This window comes from Morone saxatilis, unplaced genomic scaffold, assembly GCF_004916995.1.
Source record: "Morone saxatilis isolate NCDOM2014 unplaced genomic scaffold, NCSU_SB_2.0 Contig17, whole genome shotgun sequence".
Classification (NCBI taxonomy): Eukaryota; Metazoa; Chordata; class Actinopteri; family Moronidae; genus Morone; species Morone saxatilis.
In genome coordinates, this window is record NW_023339729.1 from 15,260,498 (window position 1) to 15,277,445 (window position 16,948).

A 16,948-nucleotide genomic window follows, 5' to 3' on the forward strand; every position below is an offset into this window, starting at 1 on the left:
GCCCTAAAGGGGACAGTGTGGTGGATTTGTAGTTGGAAGGCATTACTTCTTCTTCAGAGTCCTCTCATTGGCTTTGAAATTGCCAACCACAGAATTTGCCAGTTGTTGGTCATCTCCCCTTGTATAAACGACTGAAGCCAATATTTGTTGTATAATTTAGAGGTGCAAAAAGGTCAGTGGACAACGGCGAAAACCACCAAAGATACTGATTATCATTGTGTGTGCAGATGATTGTTCTCTTTTATGGTAATTCTTGCTGCCTCATAAAAACACATTTATATCATGGGGTATGGGTAGTACCCAAACATTAAAGAGCAACACACAGCAGCAGCGTCTTGATGGGCTTCATCACAGGGTGATTCACGTCAACATCACTGTCCTATTGATGAGCATCAACAGTCATTTCATCACATTACTCTGTGTAATGACAGCACTGACACAAGTTAACACCTTTTGGATAAACAATATGTCCATTAGATTAAGTAGTGGCATGAGTTCAACGGCTGTTTCACACACAAAAGGCCTTTTTTGACATCTGTACCAACATCTGCGATCACACTCCTACTGTTTTAAAACATTTTTTTTTTTTTTTTAAAGAAGAAAAAAAGTCTTGTTCATCAAAAGCTGTTAATGATTTATTTGTTGTATTTGTTTATGGATGTGTCCATGACATGTATTTATTTACTTGTTACTCTTTTTTTGTGTCAAACTGAGCCTGTGTTGATGAACTCTGTTGAGTCATGGTGCACCGGTTAATTGTGAATCAGTAATGAGCAAAAGTCACCCTAAAAGGTGTTTATCCAGGGGTGTAAATCGCCCTTTTATTAAGTTCAAGTTAAGGGTTGTGAAGAGGGTCATTGAAATAGTCTACATTGGTTATATTGGCAATATTGAATGGAATCATTTAAAAATCTTACTTTTTGTATTGAGGTTATTGAGGTCCACCTGCACAGCACTAACAGGTCATCATATATGTCTTCAAAATAATTACGACTAAAGTCACACACACAAAATGCTTCTTGGACGACATTTATTTTTCTCCCCATAACCAGAGGTGGTGATTTTCGCATTGCACAGAAAATGTCTATCATACTGACAACACTTCTTGTGCAGTGAATGTCATAAGTGTAAAATAAAACGTTAACGAGTGACAATGATAATGATGTATGTTCTTGTGACAGACAACCAATCAACCAACGGTCCAATAAAATGTGAGATTTCAGGATGTCCTCAAGACTAAAGCTGCTCCGTGTCTTTATTTTAAATGGATCATAGTAGAGCTGAAACGATTAGTCGATCACCAGGAAAATAATGGGCAACTATTTTGATAATCGATTAATCGTTTCAGCCTTTTTTTCAAGCAAAAATTGTGAGAAAATGCCAAACATTCTCCAGTTCGAGCCTTTCACATGAGATGATTCGCTGATTTCCTTTGGCAAATATCATTGTAAATTGAATATCTTTGTACCATCACATTGAGCTCTGTTGGGCATTTTATCAGTGTTTTTTTAAAAATTAAACTGTTAATTGACAAAACAATCAGCACATTAATCGATAATGGAAAAAATTGTTGCAGCCACATGCTTTCAAAATAGAGGGGAAAAAAACGTTTCATCTTATTATATAACATTGAATATCATCTTGTGTTAAAATCTCATGACAAATGTATAATTTGTTACACTGTACACTGAAAAACAGAATTATAAATACATTTTGATAGTTCATTTAGAGCACATAGTGCAGTCATAGGCTGTGAGTTTCTTACATTTCATTATTAATGTAGTGATTAAAAAAATATATTTATTTTAGTACAAATTATAATATTGATGTATTAAAGAACCTTAAACCATAAACTGCATTTCATTTCAATATCAAACATCAAAACATTAAAACATTGGCATTATATATCTAGGTCCTGTAAGTTGCCCCAGCTGGGTCCCATCTTGACTTTGGCCTTAAGCTTTACATACAGTTTTACTGCAGACTCCATCTCCCTCTTGACTATCTGAGCAACCTGATAGAAAGACAAAGAATTATGTATATGTGTGGTCTTTTTCAGAATGTGTTCTGCGGTTTCTCCACAATGCACTACATAAAAGTAGAAATCCATCAAAAAACCTGTATTTGTTATCTCCTATCACAGGTCTATCAATTACTGTAAACAGAGGTGTCAGTTTTCAGCGTTAATTGAATGTCTCAAATTCAAGCGATCATATCACGCCTGTCTGTAACTAACCTACTTTGTCGGCCTAGAAAAAAAATCACTCCGATGAAAACCTCACATACACTGTTTTAAATCTTAAGCTTTCTGTAAACTAAACATATTTACCAAATGCTACCACCATGCTAATTTTCATACCTGTATGAGGTCTCCCTCTGTGGTTTCATAGATGAGCTCATCATGCAGCTGCAGGACAAAGTAGGCTCCTCCGAGTTTAGACTTCCCAGCCCTGCGGTGATTACTGGCTGTGTAATGGACACCATTTGATATCATCAGGCATGATTAATTACGTTTGAAACGATACAGTGGTTATCTCTTTCTGCGTGTTTTTAAAGAATGGGAAGAGGTTAAGATTAAGTCACCTGCTTGTGTGTGCTGGTGAGAGAGTGGAGCTGCAGGATATGTTTTTCTGAGTTGTTTCTGAATGTTCACAGTGGCAAGTTTAACAATGTCTGCTGCTGAACCCTGTACGGTTGTGTTTACTGCCTGACGCTCTGCCTGAATGGAGGAAGAGAGAGAGAGACAGAAAAAGCTATGAAATAGGGAATAAATCAAAAGAACCACATGAAATTTCCATTGCACAGCTTACAAAAATATTCAGGCAACTTCTGATGGACAATCATGCTTACGTGTCCTTTGGCGTGCGTATTGCTGTTAGTGATCCCAGGTAGGTATCTCCTACGGCCCATCAGAGTCTGAACATAACCGTTCTTTATACAGTTCTTCACAGTTTCTTTAAGAAAAGCATTGATCCCTGAAATCACAAGACAGGACAGGTCAAATGGACTTTATCCATTTGTGTGGGCACTAATTCAATTGGTCTTACCAGTACTAGAGAATTGTTTGTTTGTTTCATAGTGTGAGCATGATACTAACTACTAGGTTAAGCAAAGCGTAACACAAATGTATTATTAACAGCTTAGTTGTTTATGGGAGGGAAAAGTATTGGTAGTATCGGCAGATACTTCAAGGTTGCGTTATTGGACATGTGTTATTGAGCCGTCCCTTACTTGCACCCTCTTACACAATTTTACTTATACATACATATACATTCACAACTTTGATATATGTCCACAGTAAAATTTAAAACAATACATATAGTTACATTTTGAAAAATTGCTTGTGTATGTAGAGCCATAAACTTACATATACGCCCAAACAATAGTTTAGATCCAGAATATAAGGAGTGAAGTAAGTACAAGTGTGTACCTTTGTATCTGGCCTTGAAACTCTCTATGTAGCAAGCTGCGTCGTTCTCCTCCACTCCCATTTGCTCCCCCAAAGACTTGGCTCCCATCCCATAGATAATGCCATAGCAAATCTGAAAAGACCAATACATGTGCACATCGGTGAGCTTAGCAGTGAGAATGCAAGTGTGTCCATGTTATCTTCTCTTTCCTGCATGGTTGTACCTGTTTTGCCTGTTGTCTGAGGTTGTCGTTGACAGACTCTGGGTCGACACTTTTCCACTCAGCGGCGATGCAGCGAAACACGTCTGCTCCACCATTCAGCACCTGGTGACAAACAGTTTCATCATTTATTTACCTTTTTCATTCATGTTAGTTATATGATGTTTTCTTGCTATTCGCTGTGCGTCTAAGCCACTGACCTGCAGAAGGCGTTGGTCCCTGGACAGGTGAGCCAACACTCTCAACTCCAGCTGGGAATAATCAGCTGCCAATATCATCCCACCTACAGTACAGCACAGGAGGACACAGCTGAAGATAAAACAGCCCAAGACAGAAACGGCGATCACCCCACACAAAGCAACAATATCATCATAGTAACCTGAAAAAGGTACGAAGGCATGTCTCATGCTGACAGAGAAGGCCTGGCCTTGTTCTGCGCTGCCGGCTGCAACTGAAGGCACCACAGAACGTCTCCTCGTTCTGTAACAAGGACAAACTTATTCCATCATTGAATTCTTACCATACATCAAGCCTTGTCAACTTTGGAGAAAACCCACAAAATTAGCATGTAACATTATGCATCAAGTTTATTTTTCACTTCCAAGTACCTACTGACTCATCATCTGGCTTTAATAATTGGCACTTGTGTGTTTTGTATAATAATCTGAGTTTCTACTGTAGGCTGTGATTTAATTTTAAAAATCTGTCAAAAACCAACATTGCTAAATTAACTTTGATATTGAAATATTAAACTTTTGCATAATGAAATATGATCTAATCCAAATTTTCCTAGCTCAACAACTGAGTATTTTAATATACAAAATAATACTGAAGTGTTTAAATAGCTACACACTGTAAAGTAGCTGGGTGTAATGTAAAATGTATCACAAAGAGCTGGTGTGCTTTAATGAGCATGAATGAACTTAGTTTTTAGGCAACTTGGAGAGCCATATGCTCATAGAGTGCATTGAACTTTGACCCAGAAGGGCGTTGACTTACCCTGGTTTGGTGGTCATGTGACGGCTGTCTTGCGAAGGTGGGCTCTCACCCACCACCGTGGGCATTTGAATCTCAAAGTCTTTGGGCACATTCTGTATGTTGGGCTCAGTGAAGCTCACTCTACCTGACAACAGAATGAGCTGGGTCACTGCATGCTTTATATTCACTTCAAATAAAATAGTTTTGCACAATAATACGAATTTACCACTGACATCGAGGTGTGTCTACATGAAAACACAATATATACGGCAAAGACAAGAGTTTTTAATGTGTTTGTGTTATCTGTGTGTTTTACCTGTGGCTGTGTGTGTCTGGGCGATGGGGTATATTCTGTCCATGGTCAGTGTAGGGTGGTATTTCTTCTCCCTCTGCAGTGGGAACACCACTTTAGTCAAGGCGTTAGTGATCCGCCTCCACTCCAGAATCACGCCTGGCAAAGGGTGCAGGGGGCGAAGCTTCTCCAGAACATCCTGCCGACACCATCACAATTCAGTTTAAACATAGTGAACAGTATTAGTAGCAAGAAGTTCATGTGATTGCAATGTGGTTTCACCTTGGTGGTGCTGAACTGCTTTCCAAGTCGTACTCTGCCACCGCCTCTCCTGGTGTAGCCGAGAGTCTTCTTACTTTTCAATCCGCCCACATCGCCGTTTGGAGGCAGATGGAGCTCTAAGAACAACACCTACAGGACAGCGTGCATGTGAGAACACACAAGTTTGGTCTTTTTATGCTTTTTTTGTAGTTCACATAAAGAAGGTGCATCAGACCTGCGCTATGTCATCGATGCTGGTGAGGGAGAAGCTGTGTCCAGCCAAGTTGTAAGCCTGAGATTCCAGTGCTGTGAGTTTGGCCTGCATCACATGTTTTTGTCTTTCGCACTCTTCCACGCTGAAGCCCACTCCGTTCAATTCCAACAGAGCCAAACAAACCTGGGAAGGCATCTCATTGCTCCTGAATAAGTCTGACACATGCGCAAAAAACATTGTAACAATGGTAACGTTGCTACCATGTTCACAAACAGGTTGAAATATTATATGAATAGAGCAACAGTGTCTTTGCTGTTCATACCGAGCATGCCGTCTTTCTCTAGCAGTCCAGTGAGATGGTTCATGACGGCGTGAACGAGCACGCTCTTGGTCGCCGCCCTTACACGAGGACAGTGTGCGTGCGCATTCCCAAGTCCGTCCAGCAGAGGTAGTTCTTCAGGACAGTAGACAGTCACCATGTTGGGTAGAGTCCTCTCCTCACTGCCAGGGTCCACTAGCCAGCACGCAACCTATGGGATTGGGATTATATGGGATGGTTATGGGGTTATAGAACCATTCACATTATTCTGATTGCAAAGTTTTTGTACAAAAATGAGACAATCCCAGGGAACACTGATGCATGCATTGCTGCCTTCCAGTGTCACTTTCAATATTATGAAATATCACTAAGAGGCTTGAAATGAAACATAAAATGATTGCCTCACCTTGGGATCCTCACAGTTTCCCTCCAAGCTGATGCCGCAGCTCAGGACTAGCATTTTGTACACCTGGATGATGTCATACGTGACGACCACGCCTCCTCTATGACCAGCCGATGGCCTGCTCAGACAGGCCTTCACCTCCGCCAGCCTCTCACTTACAGGCAAATCATGATCCAGTGGAGGAGGCGCCAGACTGGAGCTCAGACCTGAGGGGGCAACAGACAAGCTGAACTAAGGAAACGCTCCAGGAGTGAGCTTGTGTATACATGCATTCCTGTGTGCGTCTATACCTTTGCTCTGCTCTTGCTGCAGAGATATGTAGTACGCATCTCTTGCTCCCCAGCAGACAGACAGTCCAATCAACATCAGTCCATCACTGTCTCTTACTGGAAAACCGTTGACCCTGTTCAGCTTATGATGAGCTGCTGACGCTGCACAGAAAAATGTGCATAGATGAGGAGAGTGCATACAATACAGGCTATGCTTATGTTCTGGTAATGGAAGAAAGGAGACTTCTGTGCATTTAACAGATGGTGTCAATCTGTGGGTTAGCACATGGCAACAATTCATATCACATTTTACTGTGTCACTTTCGTGCATATTTATCACTTACCTCTCTTATGTTTCCCTCCTATTTCCTCCTCAGGCTGCTGTCTGTGCTCCCTCTTTTCACAGGCCAAAGCCAGAGAGTACCGCTCCTTTGTTTTCCACTCATTAATGAAAGTGCTGAAGAGGCGCCTGTCACTCGCCACGTCTATGATAGAGAAGGTCCCAGAGTTGCTGGAACAGAGTGATGCATCCTGGGACAGCTGGAGAGTGAAGCCTTCGTCAGTCACAGGCGATTCTACGTCAGAAGGAGGCGCCGGCCGGGGGGAGGATGGAGGGTCTCGGGGAGGGCCAAGATTCTGGTCGGTGTGTAGTTGGGGTCTTGTTTTTGAACTTGAGTGTGGAACATGCAGAGTCTTCAATGTAGAATGAGACTGTTTAATGTGAGCGACACCTTCTGATAGTGGATCGTTGCGCCCTGAGCGAGACTTAGGACATTTTGTGATAGTTGGTTTCTGTGGCGGGAGGGTCGAGGGAGTCGACCTGCTAAGCGGCTGAGCGGTGAGAGGCGATTGGACAGATGAGGTGGTCAGTTTTACTCTGGGTGTGACAGGTGGCGTTTCCTGAGTTGGGGGAATAAGATCACCAGAAGAGCCTGGTCTCTCTGTTACATCCTCATCTCTTGAGGCGTGCTCCTCCCGTGAATGACTCTCAGCAGCAGCAACCTGCGCATTTGGCTTTTCCCCTTTTGTGTCCACCTGTGCTGATGGCGGAGGTAGAGCTGGAACCTCTGCTGCAGCATTTATGAGAGCATGAGTGGCTCTGTGGCCTGTTGTGGTGTTTTGCCAGGACTGGTCAGACATACTAGGCCAGAGGTCAAAGATCTCTTGTAAACCAGGGCTGCAATGAAAAGTGCTTTCAGGTGCGTTTTGAACATGTGGGTGTTTTAAAACGGCACTCATTTCCTCCCTTGTATTTATTTTCTTCTCTACTTGCTTCCCATTTTCACCCTCTTCATTCATCGTTTCCTGTCTCCCACCTGCTTTATTGTCATTTTGTGCATTACTACGCTGTTTAATTTTGTGTGTATGACCTTGACTGGCTTTATCCTTTTCATTTTTATTTGTGATAGTAGTTACAGTGGTGGGTTGTGGCTGTGTCTGACTGGGTTCTGGTTGTGGTTCTGACAGCTGCTCCTCAGCCACAGCATTGTCAGCGTTTGGTTGCTGAGCTTTATGCACTTTTTGAGTCCTCTCTGTGTGTTTAAGCAAGCTCTGCCTCTCCAGAAAGTGTTCGCCCACCAACAGTGAGTCGCCCCATTCGGACAAGTTGAAAGAGGACTCGCTCCATTGGAATACCTCCTGCTGCTCCGCCTCCTGATTGGCGAGAAGCTCGCTGCGTCTTCGCGCCTGTGTTGGTGGAAGGGGGCACTTGTCTCTGAGCTCCCGACCAACAGATTCCTCTTCGTCTGATTTGTCAAGGATCTGGTGGGGGCTCAGACCAGCCAGCAGAGAGATATCATACAGGCTGTCGAACAGGAAGCTGCTGCTTCTGTTGACACTCTCAGAGGCAGCCTGATCGTCGTCAAGTGCCTTATCTTCATCACTACCTTCATCTTTATCTTTAACAACATTAGCACCACCTGGGCCAGGAGACATCTGTAAAAAAACAACATCATAGCTTTTGATTTTCAAGAGGCAAACTATTTGTCTGTATGTTTGACGTTTATATTCAGTTCATAAAGGATGGTTCAGATCACTCACCTGGTGGCTGGTGTTAAGGATGAGCTCCATTTGGCTGTCCGTCAGAGAAATATTGAATCTGGGATTTGCATCTGCAGGTGCTTTAAGCCTGTTACCTCCCTCATTTGTGTTCTTATCCAGCTCTACAACCGCTTCTACCGTTTCCTCCTCTCTTACAATTACTGTTTCTACTGACTGTTTAATACCTTTATCGTTACCATCTCTGTGTTGGCATGCCTGTTGAACAATGATTCTTTCTGTCTGAGTGTCCAGTTCAAAGCTGTCCCCAAAACTCTCTTCTCCCTTTTTAACAGCTCCCTCAACTTCTTCATCTCTCTCTTCTCCTGCGTACAGCTCGGGAGATGAAAACGTATCTACTTCTCCGCCATCTATCTTTCTTCGCTTGGCCTCAGGAGAGAATAAAGGAACAGAGGCAGGAGAGACAGATAGAGGAGAGTCTTGCATATCTGCATTTGTCGGTGCAGAAACACTGGGAGGGGTTCCTTGCACTGGGCCAAGAGCTGTAGGCACCTGGCCTGCAGGTGCTGAATTTTTTACTTCTGTGGGTTTTAAGTGTGACGTCTGTGCATTACCTAAATTATCCGGTAGGCTTTTTTCAGTCTGTATGGAGTGGAGGACTTTGCTTAAGGCCCTTGAGTGTTTCAGTCTACCTGGCTGCACAGGTGAGGCAACAATCCCTGTGGTACCATCTCCCTTTGACATCCTTGTAGGGGTGCTGCGTTGTTCTTCTACTCGACATACTGGAGCTCTAAACCGAGGAGGAGGCATTGGGGAAGGAGAGGGCTGAGGATGTGGCATCGGTTGAGGCAGGGGGCTGGATACAATCTCAGCCAATTCCTGTGTCAGACTCCTCTCAGGAACAGGATGATTTGACTGATGACGCTCTGATCTGATTGAGACGGACCTTCTACTCGTCTCTCCTTCTTTTGGCTCTGCTTTTTTGCACTCTTCCCCTCCTTGCTTCGAAGTTGTGTGCTTTTGCCTTTTTTCATGTAGCTCTTCTGTTTCTTTGGCCATTAATATATTTTTATTTGTCTCATCTTTTTTTGTTTCTTTGCTTCTTTCTACTTGCACTTCCGTTGCAGTTTGTCTGATTTCTGGCACTGTCCTGTCTTGCTTTCTGTGCTCCTCCAATTTTCTGATTACTACCGTGATTTCAGGCTTGGACTTCCCTTGCGCTCTCCTGGCTTCTCCTTCTGCTTTCTCCATTTTCATCCTTTCATCCTTGTGTTTAGATTGTTCCTTATTCTCCTTTCCACGCCTGCCAATATCTCTGCCCTCACCTTTCTTGACTCCATCTCGGTGATTTTTAATGTGGTCCATCTGTGCTTCATGAGAGCTGAGACATGAGGTAGATGAGGTGTCTGAGTCCCCGCTGTGGTGGTCATCAGGGCTGTTCACAGCAGGAGCCCCGGGAGGAAGTGCTGTCGGATCCCACTGAACTCCTAACTGTGCCAGGTCTTCCTGAAGGAGGAGCCTTGCCTCAGACACGATCTCGACAGCGGCTTCCTGTTCTGTCAGCGCCCGGCCACCGGTGACCCAGACGCAGCGGAGGCTCCGTCTCTCAGCTGCCTCCACCTCACTCTCATCCACTGCACGCTTAGAGCTGAGGAAGACAGACAGTACGACATTGGCTTTACATTTGGGCTCATGTTTCAGGGAGATTATAGCTTGATGCTACAGTTGCATGCATTATATGCAAGCTAAGGGTTTAAGAGGGGTTTACAGGAATGTATTGCTTCTATCTTTTTTAAAATGTATTCAACATTGTCTATGCAACAATGTCTACAACAACTATTTTTGATATTGTTGATATATTTAATGTATTATTGTCTCTGTACTCACATTCTTCAAAGTTTTCATTGTTTACTTATTGAATTGTTAATTCCCTTTGTGGGTTGGATAGTTCAACAATAGAGCCTATTGGTGTATACATATATTGTCTATTTAAATATATGTATCAGTTAAAAAATTTGATCTATTAAATGTGATTCATTTTGCATTATTAATATGATATCTTTTCAGCTTCTGTGCTTCATGCACCAGTTCATCTGAGTTGTTTTCCAAGTTTACAATCTTGAAAGTCCAACTCATATAGACAAGCAAATGTGGAGAGATGGGGGAAGTCAAGGGCTGCCATGTAGCAGCACCCTACTCTATACTGTGGTCTGTGCTGGACTTGAAACCGACAACCCTCCAGTTACCAGGCGATGTTCCTACTGACTGAGCTACTACCCATAAACCTCATTCACTTAATATGCATTTATATCTTAATAGAACACACACACCTACCTCTTAAATGGGACAGCGTTCCTCAAGGCTTTCTCCACATCAGCTACAGTAGCCCTGGCTAGTTCAGCAACAGTACAGAGGCCTTGTGCATACAATGTTCGGGCTCGTGTTGCATTCAGGAGGGAGACCCTGACAAGGTCGACCAGCTCCCTCTGGACTCCAAAGCTCAGCCTGGTCTGGTACTGGGACAACAGCAGCTCCATGTTGTGCCAGCCCAGACGCTTGCAGAACACTGTTACCATACCTGAAGGGAATGCAGAGTGTTTCTGTCAGCAGCACAACTGAGCATATGATCTAGAGTCATTGAATTTCTAATGTGTTGTTTTTTTGTAAAATGTAACATGTCACGTACCTGCATATGAAGAAGCAGACTGCTGGAGAGACTGTAACTGCCCACGATTGCAGTTGTATTTGGACGCCACTGTTCCCAAAGGCACCTCATTCACCAGATCCTGTAGCACGAGGGTGGTGAAAAACCTGTGAAGAGATAACAGAGACTGTAAACGACAAAAGTCCCACATGATCTTAACATTTCTAAAATGCAATTTTTTTAGATCTGTTTATAATTATAATTCTCATATTTTCTGTTCCTTTGTCAACTGCCAGCTACTTTTTGGTTCAGCAACAGAAAACAACATGAGGCAACTATTAGCTAATACTGTTATATACATATAATTTGTGTAATTAACATAAATATGTGCATTACCTTTTATGAATAGCCATCTGTCTACGCTGCTTCTCTGTCTTGGCGACAAGTTTCCCGCTAACAGATCGTGCAAGAAAACCTTCCTGGACGCCCACCAGCTCTGCTACTCTCTTCATCGACGACGAGAGCTGTTCCCACAGACAGAAGAACTGATACCAATCAATGGTCGTCCACTCTGCGTACAACGGGGTGATCTGAGGAGAATTTGGATATAGAACTTTAAATACTGTGCTTTAGAGGACTTTGGCGGCCGTTTATGTTCAAAGGAAACTTGGAGTTAAGCTTTAGTATTGGTGAGGGGGTTAAGGGATGATAGGAGGTGAATCAAGTTGGCAGACATCTACAGTAATAATACAAGATATGTGTATGTGTACCAGATAGAGAATGTGCAAGTCATTTTCCAGTACAAAACCCTTCATGGCCCGCTGGAGATCTGCAAATACTCCCACAGCCTCGGGAGGGGAGAGGGAGGAGGAAAGGGTGGCAGCACCAAGTTGAGTCGGACAGTACCGCTCCTCTGGATATGCAAAGACAGATTGGAGGATATGCAGTATAGTTGTTGTAATGGGAAAGGTGGTAAAGGTGATACGTATATGATGTGATAATAATGAAGTGAAATACGATGCATAAATACAGAAAATGCATTATTCTTAAAATGATTGATTTAAGTAAGAACACTTTTGTACCAGTGGTTTAGTTTGTTACAAAAAGTTAATAAAGTTCATCATATGTCAAAATATAAAAGTGGCAGTACCTTGTCCGTCCTTCTGGATGCTGATGAATTCATTGTCCATTAGCCATTCAACACAGGCCTCAATAGATCCTTTGTTGGTTTCTTCACCTGAACCTTTTTTGCCGTCAAATTTCACACTGGCAGCCAGCAGTGAGCACGAAGCATATAACGTCACATCCTGTGGAGTGCTGGCTACACCTCCAACGATGATCTGCACGTTGGGATGATTCAAATTAGGGACATAAAACAATTAGTTGAGTTCAGTTTTGTTGGTTATACGTAGGTTAACACAGGGCCAATGGTAGAGTGATCTATTTACGGCCATACCTCTAGGATGGCTCGCAGCATGCTGGTGGTGACACCTTCTCCCTCCCTTCTCACCAGGCAGCTGCTGATTGGCTGAAGAGCACCCTTGAGGAGACTAATACCTTTCTGACGCTCCGCCTCCTTACACACCAGCACACTCTCACCTGAAAGAGGATGAACAAAAGGACGTGAGACCAGAAGATGTAGTGAATATCTTTTTAACTGATAATCCAGCATTTTTCCTTTTCACTTTTCATACCTATAGTGTCTACTCCTTTTCTCCCTGCTCGTCCAGCCATCTGTTTGTATGTGAGCGGGTCCAACAAGTGCCCATTGAATGTGGGGGTTCGAATGATGACCCTGCGAGCTGGCAGATTAACCCCTGAGGAGAGAGTAGAGGTGGCAGCCAGGACTCGGACCATGCCCTGACGAAAAGCTCCCTCCAAGACATCCCGCTCATCAAAGGTCAAACCTACAGAGACAAAGTTCATCTTATTCATACACTCAAAACTCAAAACTGAACCATTCAGCCTGCAGTTTGTTGTGGTTAACAAGTGGTGTGAGTGTGTTCACCAGCGTGGTGGAAGGCCACCCCCCATGGCACAGTCCGATGGAGAATGGGGTCTAAACCGGCCGGAGTTCGCCTTAACTGGGCTACCACATCCACTAGTCCCTCCTGATCCAGACTCACTGGCTGAGGCTCTGCTTCGTCCTGGCGACCTGAAAGGATAAGCTACAGTTGGACTTCACTATAAAATACAGTATGCAGAAAAAGTAAATGATTTCTAGATGAGGTGTAATTTCCAAAGTACCTGCATGTCTGAGGTTGTAGAACTCTCTGGCGATGCTGTCTGCCAGTTTCTCACACCAGTTCTTCGAGGGGCAGAAGAGCAACACAGAGCGTCCCTCTTTCACGGTCTCATAGCACAAGCTCACAATGTGGTCATCATCACCCTTTATTAAAGCGTAGATTCACACAGACACACACAGCACATGATTACATTGCTGCTCTTGAGAGAGTAGGCATCATTCACAATAACACACACATTGGATAATATCTACAATTTTTTACCTTAATGTTGAGCGCAGGAGTGAACTGTCGGACCACAGAGAGGCTCTTGTCGTAGATGCTGCAGCCCACCTTGAGATGCTCCTGCAGGGGTACAGGTCTGTAGTCTGTCTGGTAAAGCTCTGCGCCTAACCACTTAGCCAGGAGGGAGAGGTTAGGCAAGGTGGCGCTCATGCCTATGATCTGTACACCCTCAGAGAGAGACCTGCAGACAGAGTTGTGCTGATTAACACATGTAGCAGAAAAACAGGATGTTTTAACACTTTCGCTGTTACAAGGTAGACAGACACAAACCCAGTAGTGTTCTGCTTCTGTGCAATGTAGCGGATTTTGGTTAAGAGCAGTTCTAGTAGGTATCCTCTTCCAGAATCTCCAACCATATGTAACTCATCCACCACCACCATACCTAGTAGGAGCACAAACACAACGCACCTTAAAACTCATATTATGTTTAATGTTACGTTTTAAACTCAAGAAAACACACAATTATCACTGGTATCTTACCTAGTAGACCCATACCGTCCTCTTCAATCAGTCTGTTAATAAGAGAATTGGCTTTCTCGATGGTGCAAACAGCCACATCCAGCGCCGTGAACCCTCCAGCAGCCGAGGTGCTGCCCATATATCCCTCCACCCGAACTCCTGCCTCTTCAAATACACTCTACAATGTCAGAGAATTAAACCTGTTAGATGGAGATTCATACAAACAACACAATGTCTGTAATAACATCTGTAATATCACCTGAAGGTAGTGCATCTTCTCTTTGGCCACCGAGACAAACGGCAAAATGAAGAGAGCTTTTCTTTTAGTCTCCAACACACGCTTCAGCATCAGCAGCTCTGACACCAGAGTCTTTCCAGCACTAGTTGGGGCTGAAAAAGAAGGAATATAACGCTGAGAATGACCTAACAGTGGCTGACTCCTTGAATCACTTCGGAGAGAGACGTTCAGTGTCTTACCCGAGTACACCAGGTTACCTCCCTGCAGCACCTGTCCAACAGTGAGACACTGAGCCTGCCATTCAAACATGTGAGTCACTCCGTGTTTCTGGTAGCGCTCCAGGACAGGTTTTGGTAAGCCCCAACTGGATAACAGCAGCTTCTCATTTTGCCCCGTGGGAGCGTGCAAGGCAATGCCTACAGTAGGGCACAAATAAAATACTCCTTTTACAATTGGTATTATATCTAACTGGGGGTTAGGGTTAGGGTTAGGTTAAATCTAATATTAAGATCTTCATTATTTCAGTGTTATGCTCACATCCTAAATTACAGTTTAAACAAATTGACCAAACAATATTTGTACACCCCAGTATTTGTAGTTTGTGACTGTGAGTGTGAGAAAAGGGGGAATTAATCGGGGCCCTGCAGCTCAGTTTTTCCCCCGGGGCACCCACGCAGGTTAATCCAGCCATGACAAGGTGTCACATGTTCAAAAAAAAGTCAAACACAGAGGAACCAATTACAGATGACTTCACCTGGCTGAGGTAAAGTGTCAGTCAGAGTGCTGATGTCCAAGCCACTGGGGACTGTGAGCACGGAGGCGGACTGATTCTGTAGTGACTGCTGCAGTTTGGCCTTCTTCATGGCTGCAGCGAGGCGGGTGGGGCTGAACAAGATGTATTCCCTGGATACATCCAGGGGCGGGTCAGCGTTCAGGTCTGACCCACTTTTGTCTTTGATGGATGTAAGTTTCTTCCTACTGAAACACACAAAGTAAGATGTGTGTGTTAAAGTACAAGAGGCAGATAATCGAAACAAAAAGAAAAACTGGACAACAGCGTGTTAACAGACTCACTTGGAGGAGCTGCCTACTCGCTGACTGTTGTCCTGACAGGATGGCCCATTGATCTCTGGACCTCTCTGAGCATGCTCCGCTTCCTCCAAGTCCTCACTGAAGAGAAGCCTCTGAGCAAGGTCTTTGCAGTCAGCTCTCCATCCTGGTCTCTCACAATCACCATTACGCCCACAGACTCTCTCCTGGGTGCTGGGGGCCCTGTGGGGTCCCTGGCCTGCGTGCTGAGGTGCTCGGTCACTCTCCCTCTTGTTGTCTGCAACTGGCGCAAGAGCCCGTGACAAGGCAAAGACAGCTGAGGATGCCGGCGCTGGCTGTGGATCTCTGTTCGCTGCTGCTGCACAAGAACCGGCAGCTGCAGGCTTCATGGCGTCTACGGCGTCCAACACCTGCAGCATCTCTTCATCAAGAGCCAATGTGGATTCTCCCAGTGGGAACGCTGCTCCTCCACCCTAACGATGGGGAGGAATACATGTCATGTGTCGTCTATGAGACAGGAGAAGCACAGAAGACAAAGACAAACCTCTCTTACGCTTACCGTGTCCTCTGATCTGGTTGTTTTGGCTGACAGGTAACGGGTTTTGTGCCGCGCTCTGTCTCCGTCCGGAGGCTCATCAGGAGCTTGGAAGCTGTGCTCAGAGAAATGTATGTTCATCAGAGGTAAGAGACTGATGTTCATCGAGAGAAATGTCACAAAGGTTGCAAGATGTCTCTAGGCAACAGGAGGAATCTTAAGATTCAAGAGTATAAATGATCTAAGTGAACTTACCCTTGTTTCTTCTTGATCTGGTGCTGTCCCATGTAGCTTTTCCTCTTCAGTGGAGGACCCGAGTTGCTCATGCTGAAGAAGAAGTGGGGTTGTTTTTGACAAACGCTGGAGTAGGTGTAGGTTCATTAACATGACATCAGTTTGAGTTTATAAACTTTCTTTAACAATGTGTATGAACGGAGGCGGAGACACGAACACAAGCGTCGCCTTACATTGAATTATTTCGGTTGTTAAGTGGAAACATTTGCTGTCTGCCGGCGCTCAACCGATCTGAAATCAAAAAAGCCGCCGGAGTGCCGCCCCGGTGCTCCACAAAAAACAGTCCGACGGAACAAATTTCCGGACTAAAGTTCCCATGCACTACATTCACTACTACTACCATTAGCAATACTAATATCAATAATACTAAATAGACTGCCCTTCTATTAAATGTTTGGGTGAATTGAATGTTTCTTAATTAATTGTAAATAAAACATAAAATAAAACATTTGCTCGATGCTCTGTGTGTGCTTAATGGGGTGAATAAAGGTTGTATTTTATTGTAAATTGGCAATAAGCGTTATATTATATCTACAGATTATAAACTGTTAAAATGTTAAATACAGCGAGCATGGATAAAAGAGTATATGAACTGCGTGTGGTAAACTGTATGTATGGATGAAGCTATTGTCACCATTTAAACTTAATATAACACAGACTTTAAAGCGTCCGTGGTAAAAAAAAATGTAACCATACACTGAGTTTATCGCTATCACGAGTAAACTATTCACATGCATCATGAATCCTAACGTGTAAGGACAAGCAGCGATTATAAAGTGCCAAAGTTCATTGATAAATCCAGGTTCTGAGGATGGGCGGGGCCTGTGCCTGTGAAC

General features: G+C 43.8%; 1 protein-coding gene across 1 annotated transcript; it reads right to left on the minus strand.

Moving 5' to 3' along the window:
• Positions 1–932: 932 nt before the first annotated feature.
• LOC118326418 (DNA polymerase theta-like) lies at positions 933–16,804 on the minus strand. Its single transcript, XM_035659408.1, has 35 exons — positions 16,074–16,804; positions 15,843–15,933; positions 15,308–15,756; positions 14,988–15,211; positions 14,473–14,649; positions 14,255–14,385; positions 14,017–14,173; positions 13,807–13,918; positions 13,516–13,717; positions 13,256–13,397; positions 13,017–13,163; positions 12,703–12,915; positions 12,465–12,607; positions 12,159–12,348; positions 11,779–11,921; positions 11,405–11,598; positions 11,051–11,175; positions 10,699–10,942; positions 8,407–10,012; positions 6,711–8,301; positions 6,388–6,528; positions 6,101–6,303; positions 5,698–5,905; positions 5,397–5,590; positions 5,183–5,311; positions 4,925–5,099; positions 4,630–4,753; positions 4,010–4,110; positions 3,831–3,913; positions 3,634–3,735; positions 3,431–3,542; positions 2,851–2,975; positions 2,584–2,719; positions 2,360–2,466; positions 933–2,014 (listed from the first exon to the last, which is right to left on the minus strand). The coding sequence occupies exons 1-35, from the start codon at positions 16,142–16,144 to the stop codon at positions 1,901–1,903; spliced, it is 8,406 nt and encodes a 2,801-aa protein (XP_035515301.1). The 5' UTR covers positions 16,145–16,804; the 3' UTR covers positions 933–1,900.
• Positions 16,805–16,948: the final 144 nt, after the last annotated feature.